The sequence below is a fragment of the Erpetoichthys calabaricus genome, chromosome 11 (genome assembly GCF_900747795.2).
Source record: "Erpetoichthys calabaricus chromosome 11, fErpCal1.3, whole genome shotgun sequence".
Lineage (NCBI taxonomy): Eukaryota > Metazoa > Chordata > Cladistia > Polypteriformes > Polypteridae > Erpetoichthys > Erpetoichthys calabaricus.
Window position 1 is genome coordinate 40,021,816 of NC_041404.2, and position 17,968 is coordinate 40,039,783.

The 17,968-nt window shown below is 40.2% G+C and overlaps 1 protein-coding gene across 1 annotated transcript in view; it reads left to right on the top strand.

Moving 5' to 3' along the window:
* The window catches only part of bicc2 (bicaudal C homolog 2), a 76,373-nt gene that overhangs the window by 46,405 nt on the left and 12,000 nt on the right, over positions 1-17,968 (top strand). The window contains 3 exon segments of the mRNA XM_051933858.1: positions 2,793-2,947; positions 2,950-2,975; positions 4,844-4,974. Of these exon segments, the coding sequence (XP_051789818.1) occupies positions 2,793-2,947; positions 2,950-2,975; positions 4,844-4,974 (312 nt within the window).

Genomic DNA, 17,968 nt, shown 5'->3' on the forward strand with positions numbered 1-17,968 from the left:
TACCGCTCTCCAGCCCATCGACGAACAAACTGCCTTCTGCTACAGCCAAATATTTCAAATTTTGACTCATCAGTCCAGAGCACCTGCTGCCATTTTACTGCACTCCAGTTCCTATGTTTTCGTGCATACTTGAGTCGCTTGGCCTTGTTTCCATGTCGGAGGTATGGCTTTTTGGCTGCAACTCTTCCATGAAGACCACTTCTGGCCAGACTTCTCCGGACAGTAGATGGGTGTACCTGGGTCCCACTGGTTTCTGCCAGTTCTGAGCTGATGGCACTGCTGGACATCTTCCGATTTCGAAGGGTAATAAGCTTGATGTGTCTTTCATCTGCTGCACTAAGTTTACTTGGCCGATCACTGCATCTATGAACCTCAGTGTTGCCCGTTTCTTTGTGCTTCTTCAAAAGAGCTTGAACAGCACATCTTGAAACCCCATGCTGCTTTGAAATCTTTGTCTGGGAGAGACCTTGCTGATGCAGTAGAACTACCTTTTGTCTTGTTGCTGTGCTCAATCTTGCCATGACATGAAACTGTCTTCCACAACCTCACCTTGGTAGCAGAGTTTGGCTGTTCCTCACCCAGTTTTTAGCCTCCTACACAGCTGTTTCTGTTTCAGTTAATGACTGTGTTTCAACCTACGTGTGACATTGATGATCATTAGCACCTGTTTGGTAGAATTGGTTGATCAGACACCTGACTAGAATCCTACAAAATCCCTGACTTTGTGCAAGTGTACCTATAAGAATTGATGCTGGTTTGAAGGCAAAAGGTAGGAACACGAAATATTGATTTGATTTAGATTTTTCTTTTGTTCTCTCACTTTGCATTTTGTAAATTGATAACAATAAACAAGCATTCTTTGTTTACAGCATTTTTTCACACCTGCCTAAAATATTTGCACAGTACTGTGTATATATATATATATATACAGTATATATATATATATATACAGTGTATATATATATATATATATATATATATATATATATATATATATATATATATATATATATATATATATATACTGTATATATATATATATATATATATATATATATATATATATATATATAGTAAGAAGACCCTTTATTGTGCCTGACCCGACACAGATTGACATGGAGGCACGGGTAAAATAAAACAAACTATTTTTTTTTCAGCTGGAGAGCACATCTTCCCTGTAATCCCTCCAGCCCCAACACAGTCCCCAACACAGTACATTTCACCAAGCACTCTTTTTCTCCTCTCTTCCACCACCACTCCTCCTCAGCAAGCTTTGTTCACCTCCACCCGACTCTGGCCCCTGACTGGTGGTCGCTGGCATCCTTTTATTGGGTACCCGGAAGTGCTCCAGGTGGTTGATTATTAAGATCCGGCTGCACTTCTGGGTAAGGCAAAACCAGTGCCCAAAAAGGGCCAGCCGCTCCTGTTGCAGCACCCTCTGGTGGCACCTGTGGAACCCCACAGAGCTGCACAGAACTCCAACCCCCATGAAGCCCTGGGGGAGTCAGAGGCACCGCTGCAACCCAGGGAGGCTGCCATCTACCTTCCATGGGGAGATACTGGGCTTCCCACCCTTGTCCCCCTGGCAGATGTGGTGAAGGGGCGTCCCGGCCAGGCATGGGCTCAGCCATCCGTCACTATATATATATATATATATATATATATATATATATATATATATATATATATATATATATGTATGTGTGTGTGTGAGTGTGTGCTCAACTTGGAGTGGACTGCCATCCCATCCAAGGTCTGTTTCTGCCTTAAGCCCGATGCTTGCTGGGATAGGCTCCAACTTCTCTGTAGCCTTGCTCTGGATAAGCAGGATTGGAAGATTGATGGTTGGATGTACAGAACAAACTTTATATTGTTGACTAGGTGATGTAAATATGAAATGACATTGGATGAAATAAACAAAATGACATTGTTATCAGCTATATCAAAATGGAGACAAAACAAAAAAAATGATGTCAGGAAAAGTTTGAGGATCCAAAAAGAAAAATATTCCAACTGAATAAATCCACTTTTCTGAAAAGGAGCAAAACTCAGAGCATTTCAAAATAAAGCCTGTTCAATATAATATAAGACGAGAGGAGACCATTGAGTCCATCAAGCCTGTTTGTGTAGCTAATAGCTAAGCTGTTCCAGTATCTCATCCTGATTTTTAAAGGTTGTTGAGGTTTCTTCTTTAACTCCATATCTCAGAAGTTTGTTCCAGAGTCACAAAACTCTATATGTAAAGAAGGGCTTCATGGCTTCAGGTTTAACTGCACTTCTCCTTAATTTCCACTGATGTCCTCGAGTATGTGTTTCACTATTAAGCCAAAAGAACGTTGCTGGATTGACTTTATCAAGGCCTTTGAGTAGTTTGAAGATCTGCATTAGGTCCCCACATAGTCTCCACTTCTCGGGACTAAACAGGTTTAATTCTTGTAGTTTGTTTAAGTCCTGGGATGCACCTGGTTGTTCTCCCCTGCACAGCTTCAAGTACTGCTGTGTCTTTCCTCATTACATTACTGTACATTTGCTGCTTATGTCTTTGCTAGTTGTAAGCCTCATACAGATGTGTCAAGTCTTTAGGTTTTGTCTACTCTTCTATCCAAAACAATCTATCTGTTCTCCATTAAATTTGAATTTGGCCCCGGTCCTCCCTTCAGTATTTGTCTAATTCTAAGATTTCTGCTGACTTGCCTAATGACATTCTGGTAATAGATGCTAATCTTTCAAAGTTCAGTTTTATTTCTGTAAATTGTTTGCTTAACTATTTCTTGTCTAATTGTTCACTGCAGCGATGCAGAACAGGCCTGTGGAGACAGAGGTGCGCACGCCTACAGACACATGGAGTGGCCTGGGTTTTTCCAAATCCATGCCAGCGGAAGCATTCCAGGAACTGCAGTGTGCTGGCCGGCGGACTTACAAGCCGTACCTCAGTAACAGTTTTCAAGTAAGCCTCAAACTTGGAAATGCTTGAAGTTACCATATAGAAATGTCAGTGGTGTTGTGGCACACACCTAAACATGAATGCAAATAATGCACTCACCATGCATGAGCAGCGATTTCACTGATGAAAGGTGATGCCATTCTAAACATCTAGCCTGAAGATGGTCAATGATGAATGGGGTCTCTTTAGTAAGCTTTCAACTCTCTTTGACTTCAGCTGCACCCTGTGGGGCTTTCACATTTTTTGTGCTGACAGTTAATAACCTCTTCTTCCGAGTGTTTATCGCACATTATTGCAGGGTCCACTTTTCAGTACATCATTTTCCATTTCTTCCTGTTCAAGGCATCTTCAGATACAGCATCAGCTTGATTCCTGTCCTTGATTCAACCAATCCAGCCATCACTTCTTCTGTGTTCTGTGTGGTATTTTGCCACCAGGGTTGAAGTGAAGGGCTTTCTTGGCCATCTGGTCATCACTCCAAATCACGTGACCGTATCACTGTATGTGTGATTCTCACATGTTCTCCATGATTGGTGTCACTCCCATCACTCTTCATACATCTTCATTTATTACACAGTCCAACAGGCTCAGGCCTAGGCTCCAGCATAGCATCTGCATTTCCATGACATGCTGTAATTGCTCATGCTTGATTGTCACAGGCCAGCACTCTATACCGTAAAGGGCAACTGGTCGGACCTTGAGGTAGATGGGCATTCTATGGTCACAAAGGACACTGGTGACATGACCCCATTTTTGCCAGGCTGCGTTGACCCTCTCTCAAGCGTCAGGAAAGGAGTCGCCATCTGACAAAATAAGTGAGCCAAGGTATTTGAAGTGACTTTGTTGAGGTCTTGTCCATTAATGTTACTAGGTACATCTGCAGGCCACTTTCCATGTATGCCATCATTTTTGATATTGAGCCTAAGTCTGTCTTCTTCCAGCTGGTCTTTACATCGCTGTGTGATCTCTTCCAGCCCTTGGCACGTTTCCTCCGCAAGTAGGACATCGTCAGTGTAGAGGAGCATCCATGGAATTTCCATTTGGATGTCTGCAGTGGCAGTGTCCATACACAGGATGAATAGTAGCAGAGATAGGGTTTGTCTTTGGTGGATGCCAACATGGAGGTCGAAGAGCGGTGAGGTTCCAACCAGACAGTGCATGACACTGGTGACGTTTTTGTAAAGGAGTTGAATCCATTACATGTAAACTTCTGGGATGCCATGCAATCTGAAGGTGCACTAAATCAGCTCACAGGATACTCGGTTGAAGGCCTTCTCCAGATGCAGGAACACCTTCTTTTCCCAATGCTTTCCAGCAATAGGCATGCTGCATGAATGGTATCTGTTGTTCCGCAGCCTTTGACGAGGCCACATTGGTTCGGCGTCAGCTGACAATTAAGAACATGCTGTTGAATTCACCCTCCACTGCACATTTTGCACTCACGACCCCTTCAGAGTATCCTCTGCTTCTTCTTCGTCACCTGTATCCTACACTTCATGACATGCATATCAAGAACAAAGAAAACAACTCAAATGCAAATTTCTTTAAGTTCACTTTTGATTAGCATGTTCAGCAACTTCTCTGAATTCACAAAAAGTGATGCACACCTTCTCACATGCAGATGATAGTGTCAGCTGTAGCATCCTCTCAATGTGATGTATGAGGTATGTGGTTGTCACAGGTTGTAGTCATCATCACACTGAATACCCTGGAGAGAGATCAATACAGACATTAAACAGCAGTGGACTTGCATAAAAAATACAAGAAACAGAAAGAGTTCAAGGGCCATGGGTATAGTTCAGGCCCACTGTACCCTTCAGTCAGTTTACACAGAGAGATGAAGTGAGTCAAATGTCTTTTGCTTTCTCTTATGTCTCATAAGTTACAACAGATATCCAGCAAAGAGAAAGTGACAAGTGGCAGCGACAGTGACAACTGGCGGGAGCGCAGACGATCGACTTCTTCATTCTGCTCACCTTCTTTCCCAGCCTTTGGCTTGTCATCGTTAAGAATCAGGCCCGAGCAATCATGTATGTATTCTGGTGTGCACCAATCTAATTTCATCTTCTGCTCTTCTTCTTTTCACTTTGACGTCTGTACATCTGTGGCAGAGTGATGGGTGCCATAATATTAAAGGAACGCCTCAAATCCTCTTCTTATGCATCCCAGATTCTCATCCTGTCTGTTATGTAGAGAAGAGATGATTGAAGTGAGGCGCAGGGCCCCTGAAATTATTCAGTCATTTTGTTTCTTTCTGTTTCGGGATTCAAGTTTTGTTGTCCTTCTATATAAAGTCAGTGTTAGTATTTGGTGTGATTTCTGCACTTGATTCTTTCTTAAGTGTGCTTGCTGTTATGTTAATATTAGGTCTGAGCCCTGCCCATGGCCCCACCTTCCACATGTAGTTTATTATATTACTGTTATGTCTCAGCTCCACTTATCCCTCCAATTTCCCTATGCAGTTTATTATCTTAATATTAGGCTACAACTCCACCAATGTCTCATCATTCCATGGGCACTTTATGTCAGTTTTAAGCCTAGGTTCCACCCATAACCCCCTCTTCCATGGTCATCCCATTTGTCCAGACTGCTTTGAATGTCACCCATCTTTGTTTCGTTTGTTGTTTCTGTCAAATATGATCAATTATGCTTTTGATATACAAGCGCAAACCTTCACACTAACGTAGGTGTCTTAGGCACTGCTGTCATTAAGGCTGCAGTTACCTGACAGGACTATAAAAGTCACCAGTTTGCCAAAACCTCTTCATTGTGGCCGTGGTAAGCTTAGGCTCAATGCGCGTCTTTGTCTTAGAGATTCTTAGTTGGGTTTTTTAGGTGTTAAATTCTGGGAACTGTGGGTACATTACAGTATTTTGTTCTGGTATTTTAAGTGTGTGTTTATTTTTGTGATTGTGACTTTAATTTTCATTTTTGCTTTGCGCCCTTCCCTCACCTTAACCTATCATCTATGGGGGAGGAGAAAAAGCTTTAGATTCTTACAAAAAGTTCGATCTCCGGTTTTCAACGGATCTCAACGTTTTAGAATCCCCTGATACCATAAACATCTATATCTCAATGATGGGTATGTGTCTGTCTGTGTGTGTCTCTGTGTCACAGTTTCTTGAGGATGGTCTAGAGCTAAAATGCTAAAAAGCGAAAAATACCAGACTCGAAATTTAAGCCTGTTATTAAATGACAATATGCTGATTAGGTTTTGATTCAAATCGTGCAAGAGAAAGAGGCACTCTAGAGGAATCCTCAAATACCGTAATTCTGAAATTAATTATGAATTCCTCTCATCAATTGCTATCATAATGACCTATTTTATGATCAGAAAGATCATAAATAATTACTGAAATGTTATAGAATAGTTTGCATAACTTGGTTCCTAGGGTGCAAAGCCCACTGACCCCCACGTGTAATTTTTTCACTTGAAAATGTACTATATAAATAAATGTTGTTGTTGTTGTTGTAGCATAATGGGCAGCTGCACATATTGTCCTACAGTGGGCTTAATACAAGGTTTTTGGCTTTTTCTTTGAGAAGACCACAACACTCTTATGTTTCTCTTAAGACTATGGCTTACCCATTAGCCCTCCTTCTTTCACACTTATATAAAATGGATGTTTTGTTGTAACAGAGAATGTTTAGAAGAAAGAAGATAGCCAGAAAATTGGAAATGGTCCAAACCAGAGGATCTTTGGTTCAGTCCTAGCATGTCACTGTGGCTGCAGGTTGAACAGCCACTCTTAGATCTTATTGATCTAATTGATTGATTACATGGCATGATCTTTATGTTTAAAAGAATTTCCAAGAATTGCATTTTTTGACATAGCTTTAAATGCTTAACTTTCTTTAACTTTTCTTCATGTAATTGACTTTTTCTGTGGAGCTTCCTCACATAATTTCATTCAAATACTGACAAGTAGTGAAGATCTAAACGTGTCAGTTTTGATTTACATTCAGTTTTGCAATACTGGCACTAAAATTGAGTTCTCTGGCAATTTTGCAATCATGAAACTTAAAACTCACTAAAAAGTTTTAGGGGTTTTTAAAGGCTTTTGTGATGTAAACGGATATTTTCAAAAGTAATCTCCTATTTCTGTCAAAATTTTCTTTAACCCGTAGTTTGTCGAATCTGACAATCAGGCGTCCAGGCTTTGAGGCATTCGATTAGCCATTGAGATCTCAGTGCTCGATTTAAAGTCTTCTCTACATATTTTGGAAAACTAGGGGGCTCCGCCCCCTGCTCGCTTTGCTCGCCCACCCCCGGGTTTGGTTTACCGGATATACAATTTAAAGAGATTGTTATTTTCATGGGAATTGTAACATATGCATTATTTTCACTTTTAGTTTAAAACTTTTGTAAAAACAATACTTGTCCTTTATTTCCGGCCCCAGGCGTGGTTAAATCTCTTTCTTGCAGGATGTGTAACGCGGCTCGTGTTGTAAAGTGGGGGCTGAACGCACGCTAATGAGTTGTAGTCGGATCATTTGCTGGCTTCTTGCTGCTGGTGAGCTGCGTTTTTTGCTTGTCGTGCTTTGCGTTGATCATTTCAAAGCCTGTACAGCAGCTGTCATTTTGCCACTTCGTGTCTCTGCCACTCGCATTGTAAAGTGGGGGCTGAACGCACACTAATGAGTTGCAGTTGGATCATCTGCTGGCTTCTTGCTGCTGGTGAGCTGCGTTTTCTGCTTGTCTTGTTTTGCATCAATCATTTCAAAGTCTGTACAGCAGCTGTCGTTTTGTCACTTTGAGTTCTCTGGCACTTGCTTTGTGAAAGGGGGGGCAGAACGCACACTAAGGAGAAGCAGTCGGATCATCTGCTGGCTTCCTGCTGCTTCTGCTGGCAAGCTGTGTGTTCTGCTTGTCACTTGTCGTTGTTTTAAGAGGCTGGGAGCACATGAAGTGTGCTCTGCCAAAAGCATTCCAACAACTGCTAGGTTAGATGTCCGTGAACTTGCTTTAAATATTGTCTCACTGCCTTGTCTCAAGTGACGTTAAAGTGTCTCTTGCGGGACGTCAAATTGCAATCTCTTGGCACCAAATCTCATGTTTAAGGTCCCCGTGAGACGCTCCGTGGCCAATCTCTTTCATCTCGTGGGTCTTTAAAGTGTCTTCCAAGAAGATCACGTCTCGTTTCCCTGGTCTCCCTTCCACCAAGATTTTTTTTTATAATAGAAAGATAGTTCAGTTATGAATTTCACAGAGTTTGGACTTCTATGGTTTTCAGGAAGTCCTTTGATTCTGATGTTGTTCCTTCTAATATCTCAATTTTGCTCATATTGTCCTTTATTTTTTCATCAGTTTTGGCTAGATTTTGTTTTAGCTTTATATCAAAGTCAGTGGCGACTGCTCTAAGACTACAAGGGAAGCTCCGCTTCCTCTACTATGTCAGAAAATAAATGCTCATATATGCACTGTCGTATTTATATTGGTTTTAATAAAAGTGTGCTAGAACGCGTTCAACTTCAGAATCAGGTATTTATTGTAGATTGTTTGACGCGATTTTCTTGTCATACATTTCCGTGCAGCACAGCGCGTTAAACCCTCCTGAAGCCCAGCTTCACTGGAGCTCTATGGGCAAGCACAGAGGAGCTTTTTTCACTGCAGAAAAGCTGGACGGTAATTGGATAAATGCACCAAAATCGTCACTTCCAGGGAAGCTCAGCTTCTCTGGGAGTGAATGGAGCAGTGGGTGGGCCAGGACGCTGGGCTGCTGCATGATCATTGGAGGAGCTGTTTAAAGGGCGGAACCCCTTTTTTGATTGACAGCATTTGAAAGTGTGCTGAAAAGTTATGGCCATTTCTTTGACTCAGGGAGACTAAGATCTGAACTTCAAGTTCTATATTCAGATCATGACTTACAGGGGAGCAGGGGTAAGCTGTGTGATTTCTTGGTGTTTTTTAAAGACATGGAGTTGGATAGTGCAATGCCTCAGCTATACAAGCTGTTATCGTTAGTGGCAACAATTGGCGCTACATCAGCAGGTGTAGAGAGGAGCTTCTCCTGTTTAAAACAGGTCAATTCATACACCTGCAACACGATGGGCCAAGATCGTTTGAGCAGCCTTGCTCTCCTGGCCATTGAGAGGAAACTGGTTAAGTCCCTGGAAAAGACGGCCAATTGGTACGACAGGGTCACAGACCATTTTCTGCAAAAGGAACGGAGGGCAGAATTTACGTACAAATAACATAATGAATTTTATGATGAAGGCCTAATATGAGCTTCCCCTGTTTCAAAAGCTAGCAGCCGCCACTGATCAAAGTTATTACTTGGTGGCAGCCTCCCTGGCTGACGATGGTGCCTCAGTTTCCCGCAGGGCTCCATGGGAGATGGAGTTATCTACAGCCCTGTTGGGATCTGGGGTGGCTGCCAGGGGGTGCTGCATGGGTCCCTGAGCCGGCCTGGACAACTCTACAGCCCCGCCCAGAAGTGCAATCAGAAACAGGTGATCAAGCACCTGTAGCACTTCCGGGTGGGCTATAAAAAGGGCCAGCAACCACCACTCAGGAGTCAGAATCGGGAGGAAGAGGACGAGGTTGCCAGGGAGGAGTGGTGGTTTGAGAAGGGGCTGTTGTGTGATTTAAGTGCTTTTTGGACTGTGTTGTGCCTGTGGGGTTCACGGGGAAGACATGCCCCACAGGTGAAGAAAATAAAAGTCTTCTTGTGTTTTTACACGTGCCTCTGTCTGAGTCTGTGCCGGGTCGGGCGCTATGTAGTGTCTATTCTCACACCTTTTTTATATCCTTTACATCATTTATTTTTACCCTGAGTGTGGGAATCAAAATCTTCAACTCAGAGAGCTCATTCCATCTTGTCCATGCACTGAAGGCAGACTTTTGGAGTTGATGCTGTTGACTCCTTCATGGTATTGGTAGCAGTAGACAGCGGGGATAAAGAGGTCACATTTGGGTTAGATATGCCACTCAAAAGTGTTGAATTCTCATTGCCCACCTCACTCACAGTTTCGCTGTCAACCAGAGCAGATGCTGCATCATGAGGACCTGGCTGATTCATTCCTTCACCTGTCTCTTCCAGCTCAGTCTGTAGCAGGTCATATTGTGAATTTGAGAGCGGCTTAGACTTTGATGAAACTTCAGCTACCCTTTCCTTCTCTTTCTGACCTCTTGATCTCCTGCTCATGCTTTTAATAGACTTGTAATTGATTCCTCTTGGGTTACTTAAATACACGATTTGTTGAATAGACAAAAAAAAGAAAAACTAAATAACACCACTGCTAGCTTTGTACCGTCTCAGGTGTCGATCTCTTGCAACATGTAAACAAGGAATACTGCTCCGCAAAGCCTCATTTACACTTTGTGTTTACCCTTCTTCTCTTCAGTAGCAGTGTAAAGCCTGTAATTCATACCATATCGGTAAAAATCTATTTTATTATGCCTTCTGTTTACCTCACTGCAGAGCAGTGCAGTGCATTTTAAAAAATATGATATGCTGCATATTTTTCACATGCAGATAAAATAAAAAGCGCTTCTATAAACATTCTTGTGTTTAATTCACAGGAAAATCTTACCACACTAAAACTAACCAATACTACCATTACCTAGAAAACCGCCTTATCCTAGCTGAGGATATATACACTTACAGTGATTTTTTTTTTGTTAATTAAACATCCTTATTTAAATAGTTATACTTTAGTTTAGATACTGCAAAAATACATCTAGCACCCATTTACTTTTATGTAACAAGACCTTAACAAAGGCTTCTTTTCCTCTTCATAACACTTATAAAATATCAGTGGATCGGTTATTCATCTCTGTGCCATTTGGCGTATTGACATGATGGTAAAAATACTTAATATGAAAGATTCACAGATCTTTTACTAAATATGGAATATCAAGAGAAATGTGTCTCACCTTAGCCACTGCTGACCATTCCAAAGTGAAGTTTTGTTACTCGGTCACATTACAGAGATGGACGAACACTTTATTGATGCTTTGTAAGTGTTATGAAGGCTGCCAAGATACTGTATTTGCCTGCCTATGGAAAAGTCATCTAATATAAAGGAGCACTGGAATCATGGAGTAGGAGGGTCCTTTAATCTGATTGGCCGGCTCAGCACTGACTCAGCTGTAGAATGGCCATTAGGGGAGAGGCAGCTTGTTGGCCGAGGTCTCTGGGACTCTGACTGTGTCTGGCTTGACTGACACCTTTTCTACTGTCTAGTTGTGGTTATACGATTAGCTGATGAACAGATATTGTTGTTAATCATTTATGTTAATTAGTTTCTACTTTGTATCTGTAAAAATCTGTTATTGTTATATGTGATAGTTTTGTATTTAGTGGGTGAATAATCTATTCTTGCATTTTTGCCTTGAGTGTTGTAGTGGTGCTCTGCGCCTGCACTTGGTGAGGAGGGCTCTGTGAGAACAAAGTAGTTTGTATTGTTGTATTGTATTCCTGGGGCGGCCATGATAGATTGGCAATTGAGCTCTGTGAAGAGCATTACTTGTGTTCTGTTTTATGTAGTGTATTCACCCCGTTTTTTGACTCCCATTACACACCCAACCTACATGGAAGGGGGTCTCTTTCTCTCGGAATTGCACTTCCCAAGATTTCTTTCTAAATTTTTCCCTACAAGTTTTTTTTTTTGGTAGTTATTTTCTTGTCTTCTTAAAGAGTCAAGGCTGGGGTCTGTCAAAAACAGGGCCTGTTAAAGCCCATTGGGGCATTCCTTGTGTGATTTTGGGCAATACATTGTTGTTGATTTTGTTGTAGACAAACTGACATGATAAAAGTTTCCTGTGCTGTTGTTAGTTGTTTGATGTGGCAGGTCTGTGGCTAATTGCAGTTCAAATTTCTAAAATCTAAACTTTTTCAAAGAAGCACCTGTTAGAGATCTACAAATCTGTGTGGAAGTCTCAGGCTAAAATTGTTGGCTGCATCTAAGCATGATAGATAGTGGATTATTGTGGTGAATTACTGATAAATTACAGTGTCAAAAAATACTGAACCATTATAATCTTTAGATAATGCAGTTGTGAGGTTATTATAGATTAATGGAAATACTGAGTATACGCTTAGTCGCTGTAGCATAAAGGGTCACCAAGCCATCTTTCATACATTTCTACATAAGTTAAGTTTTTATTTTTTACTTTTGTATACATGGACATCATATTACTTAGATAGATAGATAGATAGATAGATAGATAGATAGATAGATAGATAGATAGATAGATAGATAGATAGATAGATAGATAGATAGATAGATAGATAGATAGATAGATAGATAGATAGATAGATAGATAGATAGATAGTGTAAGATTAAACATAGACCCGTTAGTCAATAAAAGGTTAGGGTACCAGCTGGTAACCCCATTAATAGGTTGAACTGAAAAGGGTACCAAAGAAAAATTCACACAAGGGTGAAAAATGTAATGGCATGAAACCATGGAAAAGAACGAAGGTGCTGTGGTGGACTTCTGTCTTCCTCAGACATTGGTCTTCAAATGAACACCCACTCCAGTGGCATTCGGCATGTTTATAGTGCCAACCCAGCAAGTGCAGGGCTTCGTGGAGGAAGCAGAAGGTGCGTCACTTGTCACACAGCCAGTGAGTCTCTGAACTGCAGATTGAATAGGAGATGGTTTGAATGATAGGGCCCCCCTCTCTGCCTGAAGTTATATTGCCTACTTTTTTGTAGCCCTGAAGATGTCCCCTAAGCATGCATGCTTGATGATAGATAGATAGATAGATAGATAATAATAATAATTCATTAGATTTATATAGCGCTTTTCTCAGTACTAAAAGCGCTATCCACACAGGGAGGAACCGGGAAGCGAACCCACAATCTTCCACAGTTTCCTTACTGCAAAGCAGCAGCACTACCACTGCGCCACCTGTGAAGATAGATAGATAGATAGATAGATAGATAGATAGATAGATAGATAGATAGATAGATAGATAGATAGATAGATAGATAGATAGATAGATAGATAGATAGATAGATAGATAGATAGATAGATAGATAGATAGATAGATAGATAGATAGATAGATAGATAGATAGATAGATAGATAGATAGATAGATAGATAGAACATTATTTGTCCCCAGAGGGAAATTTGGCTTTTTACAGAAGCTCTTTAAATAAATAAATAAAAAATATACCATACTGCATATACACACACTACAGCCTGAACACACACCAGAATGACTAAAATGGAAGAAAATTTAAAAAGAAAAAAAACTTCTGATGCTGCAGTTAGTTGCAGTGAGGCCTTATGCAGGTGTATTGCTGTTGGTATAAAGGATCCCCCGTACCATTTCTTGACACACTTCTGCTGAATAATTCTTTGGCTGAAAGTCCTCAGTGTTGGTGTGTCAGGGAGAGGATGTGCAGCATTGTTTATTACGTTACACGGTTTTGTTTTAATGGTCTCCTTTTTTATGACCTCCAGGGTGTCCAGAGTGTGTCCCATAACTGAACTGACCCTTTTAATTAGCTTGTTGATTTGGTGGGCCTTTCTTGAAGTGATGTTACCAGCCCAGCACACCACAGCGTGGTTACCTGCTTTAATTTCAAAGAGCAGGAGAAGTGAGCTGCAGTTTCCACAAGATGACAAGCATAGGATGGGGCAGAGGCAGAAGCCAGAGTGTTAGCATACAGTATAATAAGACCTACCACTGTATTCTGGTACAGTATGGGTAATCACTACAATAAGTAATCATTGCCATTGTATTGAATAAATGCAGAATATCTTTATTAGCAAATTGAATAAATGTATAACAAACCATATTCCCTTTTTATATAGTAACCCTCAGCCACCCAACCCTTACCTACATCTGACCTGCTCCTACCCAAGGTGTATTTGCTTCAGCGTTGTGACTGCAGGTGTTTCAAACTTTTGCCATCAGGGCAGGCTGTTGATTGAGTAAAAGAAAATAAATTATAACCAAATAAAAAGGTAAAGTAACCACTCTCAATTTTAAATTGAAATAGTAAACTAATTTAGTTGAAGTGCTGTAGAATGCTACTCTCTTTTGAGATAATCGAGTTCACAAATTTGCCAATGCTTCTCGATGAGCAATTTTGACATTTCAAAAATGTGTACAGTGTGCTGTATTCAAGATATCTCTCTATTTTATAAAAAAATCTTGGGACAAGATGTGACTTTCTCAGAGAGACACTTTCAAGTCCCATGAGACAAAGAGTAGATGACAAAGTAGAACGTCGTACAGAATTAAAAAATGTTGGCGCGATACACATGCAGAGAAGGTTAGATATATTGGAAGTACGAAAATTTGAAAGTCTCCAAAAATTGATAGTATAGATCGCATTAGCGCAAACAAACAGAAATTACTGTATTACTTGGTGAAATAACGGAACAGCAAAAAGAGAATTGAATATATTGTTTGGATTTAAACTTTAAGTCTGAGACTACTAGATCGTCTAATTCATGTTGCCATCAGGGAAAAGTAATGTTTCTTCCCAATGAAGAGGTGTATCCGTGAGAATTAAAAAATTTGTTGTCTAGTGAAAGTGAAATCCATGTACGCTGTCATGTTTGGGTCACAGAATTGCACAGATACACAGGAGATTTTAGAGACAGAAACGTTATTCAGACACTTCAAACAAACATAAGTCTCTTTCAGGAGTGAATCGAGCTCTGTGTGTAGTCGTAGGGGACAGTTCCATCTCTCAATTAAAAGAATAGAAAATCTTCCTCTTCATAGGGGCGCACCTCAGGAGCAGGAAACCCAACAGGAGCAGAGGATGTCAGGGGGAGAAAAGAGACAAGGTAGTGAGACACAAGGACAGGTGAGCGAACTGAGCAGGGGGCAAAGCCCCCTACAACAACAACAACATTTATTTATATAGCACATTTTCATACAAACAATGTAGCTCAAAGGCTTTACATGATGAAGAAAGAGAAAAAAAAGACAAAATAAGATTTAAAATAAGAGAACACTAATTAACACAGAATAAAAGTAAGGTCCGATGGCCAGGGAGGACAGAAAAAACAAAAAAACTCCAGACAGCTGGAGTAAAAATAAAATCTGCAGGGGTTCCGAGGCCATGAGACCACCCAGCTCCCTCTAGGCATTCTACCTAACATAAATGACCTCAATCAGTCCTCATTTTATTCAGGGTTCTCATGGAAGGACTTGATGATGGCCACATGGATTTCTGGTCTTTAATCCATCAATGTAGGGACATCACGGTGCTTCGATCAGGTGGTGGTGGTGCAGATCGCCACCGCAGAAAACCAGAAAAAGAACAGAAGAGAGAGTAGGGGTTAGTACGGATTTTGGAGCCACCATGAATAGTAATGATAATTAATTGAATATACAGAGCATCAGGATTAAACTAAGATGAAGCTAGGAGAAAGCCATGTTAAAATAATATGCTTTCAGCAGTGTTTTAAAGTGCTCCACTGTATTAGCCTGGCGAATTTCTATCGGTCTGCTATTCCAGATTTCAGGTGCATAACAGCAGAAGGCTGCCTCACCATTTCTTTTAAGTTTAGCTCTTGGAATTCTAAGCAGACACTCATTTGAAGATCTAAGGTTACTATTTGGAATGTAAGGTGTAAGACATTCCGAAATATAAGATGGAGCGATATTATTTAAGGCTTTGTAAACCATAAGCAGTATTTTAAAGTCAATTCTAAATGACACAGGTAACCAATGTAGTGACATCAAAACTGGAGAAATGTGCTCGGATTTTCTATTCCTAGTTAAGATTCTAGCAGCTGCATTCTGCACTAATTGCAATCGATTGATGTTTTTTTTGGGTAGTCCTGAGAGGAGTGCGTTACAGTAATCTAGTCGACTGAAAACAAAAGCGTGAACTAATTTCTCAGCATTTTTCAATGTTATAAGAGGTCTAACTTTTGCTATATTTCTTAAATGAAAAAATGCTGTCCTCGTGATCTGATTAATATGTGATTTAAAATTCAGGTCACAGTCAACAGTAACCCGTAAATTCTTTACTTCCTTCTTGACTTTTAATCCTAATGCATCAAGTTTATTTCTAATAACCTCGTTATATCCATTATTGCCAACCACTAAAATTTCAGTTTTCTCTTTATTTAGTTTGAGAAAATTACTACTCATCCATTCAGAAACACAAGTAAGACATTGTGTCAGTGGATCAGCAGAGTCGGGGTCATCAGGTGCTATTGATAAGTACAGTTGTGTGTCATCAGCATAGCTGTGGTAGCTCACGTTATGCCCCGAGATAATCTGACCTGACGGAAGCATGTAAATTGAAAAGAGCAACAGACCCAGGATAGAGGCTTGTGGAAAACCATATAGAATATCAGGGGTCTTTGAAGTATAATTACCACAAGTAACAAAGAGTTTTCTACCTGCCAGGTAGGATTCAAACCAATTTAAGACACTGCCAGAGAGGCCCACCCATTGACTAAGGCGATTTCTAAGAATATTGTGATCAATAGTATCAAATGCGGCACTCAGATCTAAAAGGATGAGATCAGATAAACAGCCTCTGTCTGCATTTACCTGCAAGTCATTTACTACTTTAACGAGTGCAGTTCTTGTACTGTGATTTGTTCTGAAACCCGACTGAAACCTATCAAGAATAGCAGGTTTATTGAGGTGGTCATTTAACCGCATAATGACTGCCTTCTCTAGAATTTTACTTAAGAAAGGCAAGTTAGAGATAGGTCTAAAATTTTCAAAAGCAGAGGAGTCAAGATTATTTTTCTTGAGTAGGGGTTTAACTACAGCAGTCTTAAGACAGTCTGGGAAGACCCCCACATCTAATGACGAGTTTACTATGTCAAAAATACTATCAATTAGCACGCCCGATACTTTTTTGAAAAAACGTGTTGGTATTGGGTCAAGGACGGAAGTGGTGGGTCTCAGTTGAGAAATTATTCTATATAAATCAGATAAATCTATCCTGGTGAAAGAAATTAATTTGTTTATAATGGAGTACTGGGGCTTAAGAGGATCAGTGTTGGGGAGATGTACTATATTGTTTCTAATATCATTAATTTTTTAGTCTTCATTAAAATTGAACTGTCCAGACAATTTTCATTGAAGAAGAATTGCACCAAATTTCAACAAAACTGTCCCATTTGGAGACGAGTTGTTTCATGAGGATGGGCAGACAGGCAGACATGGCTATCGCAGTAGGTGCTTTTCATATTATATGCAGACACACTTAAAAAGGGAGCTTGGCTAAATAACTATGATGAATCATTGAGTTTCCTTGAGCCCTGTTTGGTGTTTTTCAGTCTTTTGATCTTCTTTATCCGTGTTTCTGGTTTAATTTGCCAGTGTTTATTACCTACTCATTATTTCAGATATCTCTTTTTTACTTTCTCATATACAAAGTATAGGGAAAGTATTGTAATTTTCCAAAAATTTGACCTTAAGATTTTGATGAATCTTCACGTTTTAGACCTCCCTGAGTCCGAAAATACCATTTTTGTGATTATGTCTGTGTGTCTGTCTGTCTGTGTGTGTGCGTGGGTGCGTGTGTGTGTGTGTATGTAAACACGCTAACTTGAGTACGCTTTCACTTAGGCCAACCAAATTTTGCATACAAGTATTAGGTACAAAACGTAGATTTCTATTTAAATTCTGGGCTATTTCCGCTAACCGAAAGTGGTACTTTACCTTTAATTCATGTAGCTGCAGAGTCCGATTTATTCAACTTTACTTTTATAATAATTGTTCAATATATTATTAATTTGATTTGATTTTTGTTGATGGTTCTGTACATAATATAAAAATATAACCATTGTCTTGTGGTTTACTCCTCAAATATCCATCCCCATATCTGAGTGTACAAGAAAGTCTAGGGGAGACCACTCCCGAGTTTTGAAATATGGACTCTAGCAAATAAGATCTCCCTGTACTCCATACTTGTGATGGAAATAGCTCCATACATTGATAAACATTTATATTAGTTTCAGCTGTTCTCATTGCTTGTCTTTGGAGATGTTAAGGACCCCCTTGGAGTTCTGAGCATGATGTTATACACATTTTATATCCAAGACACTAATACTGAGTCTTCTGACCGCCTACA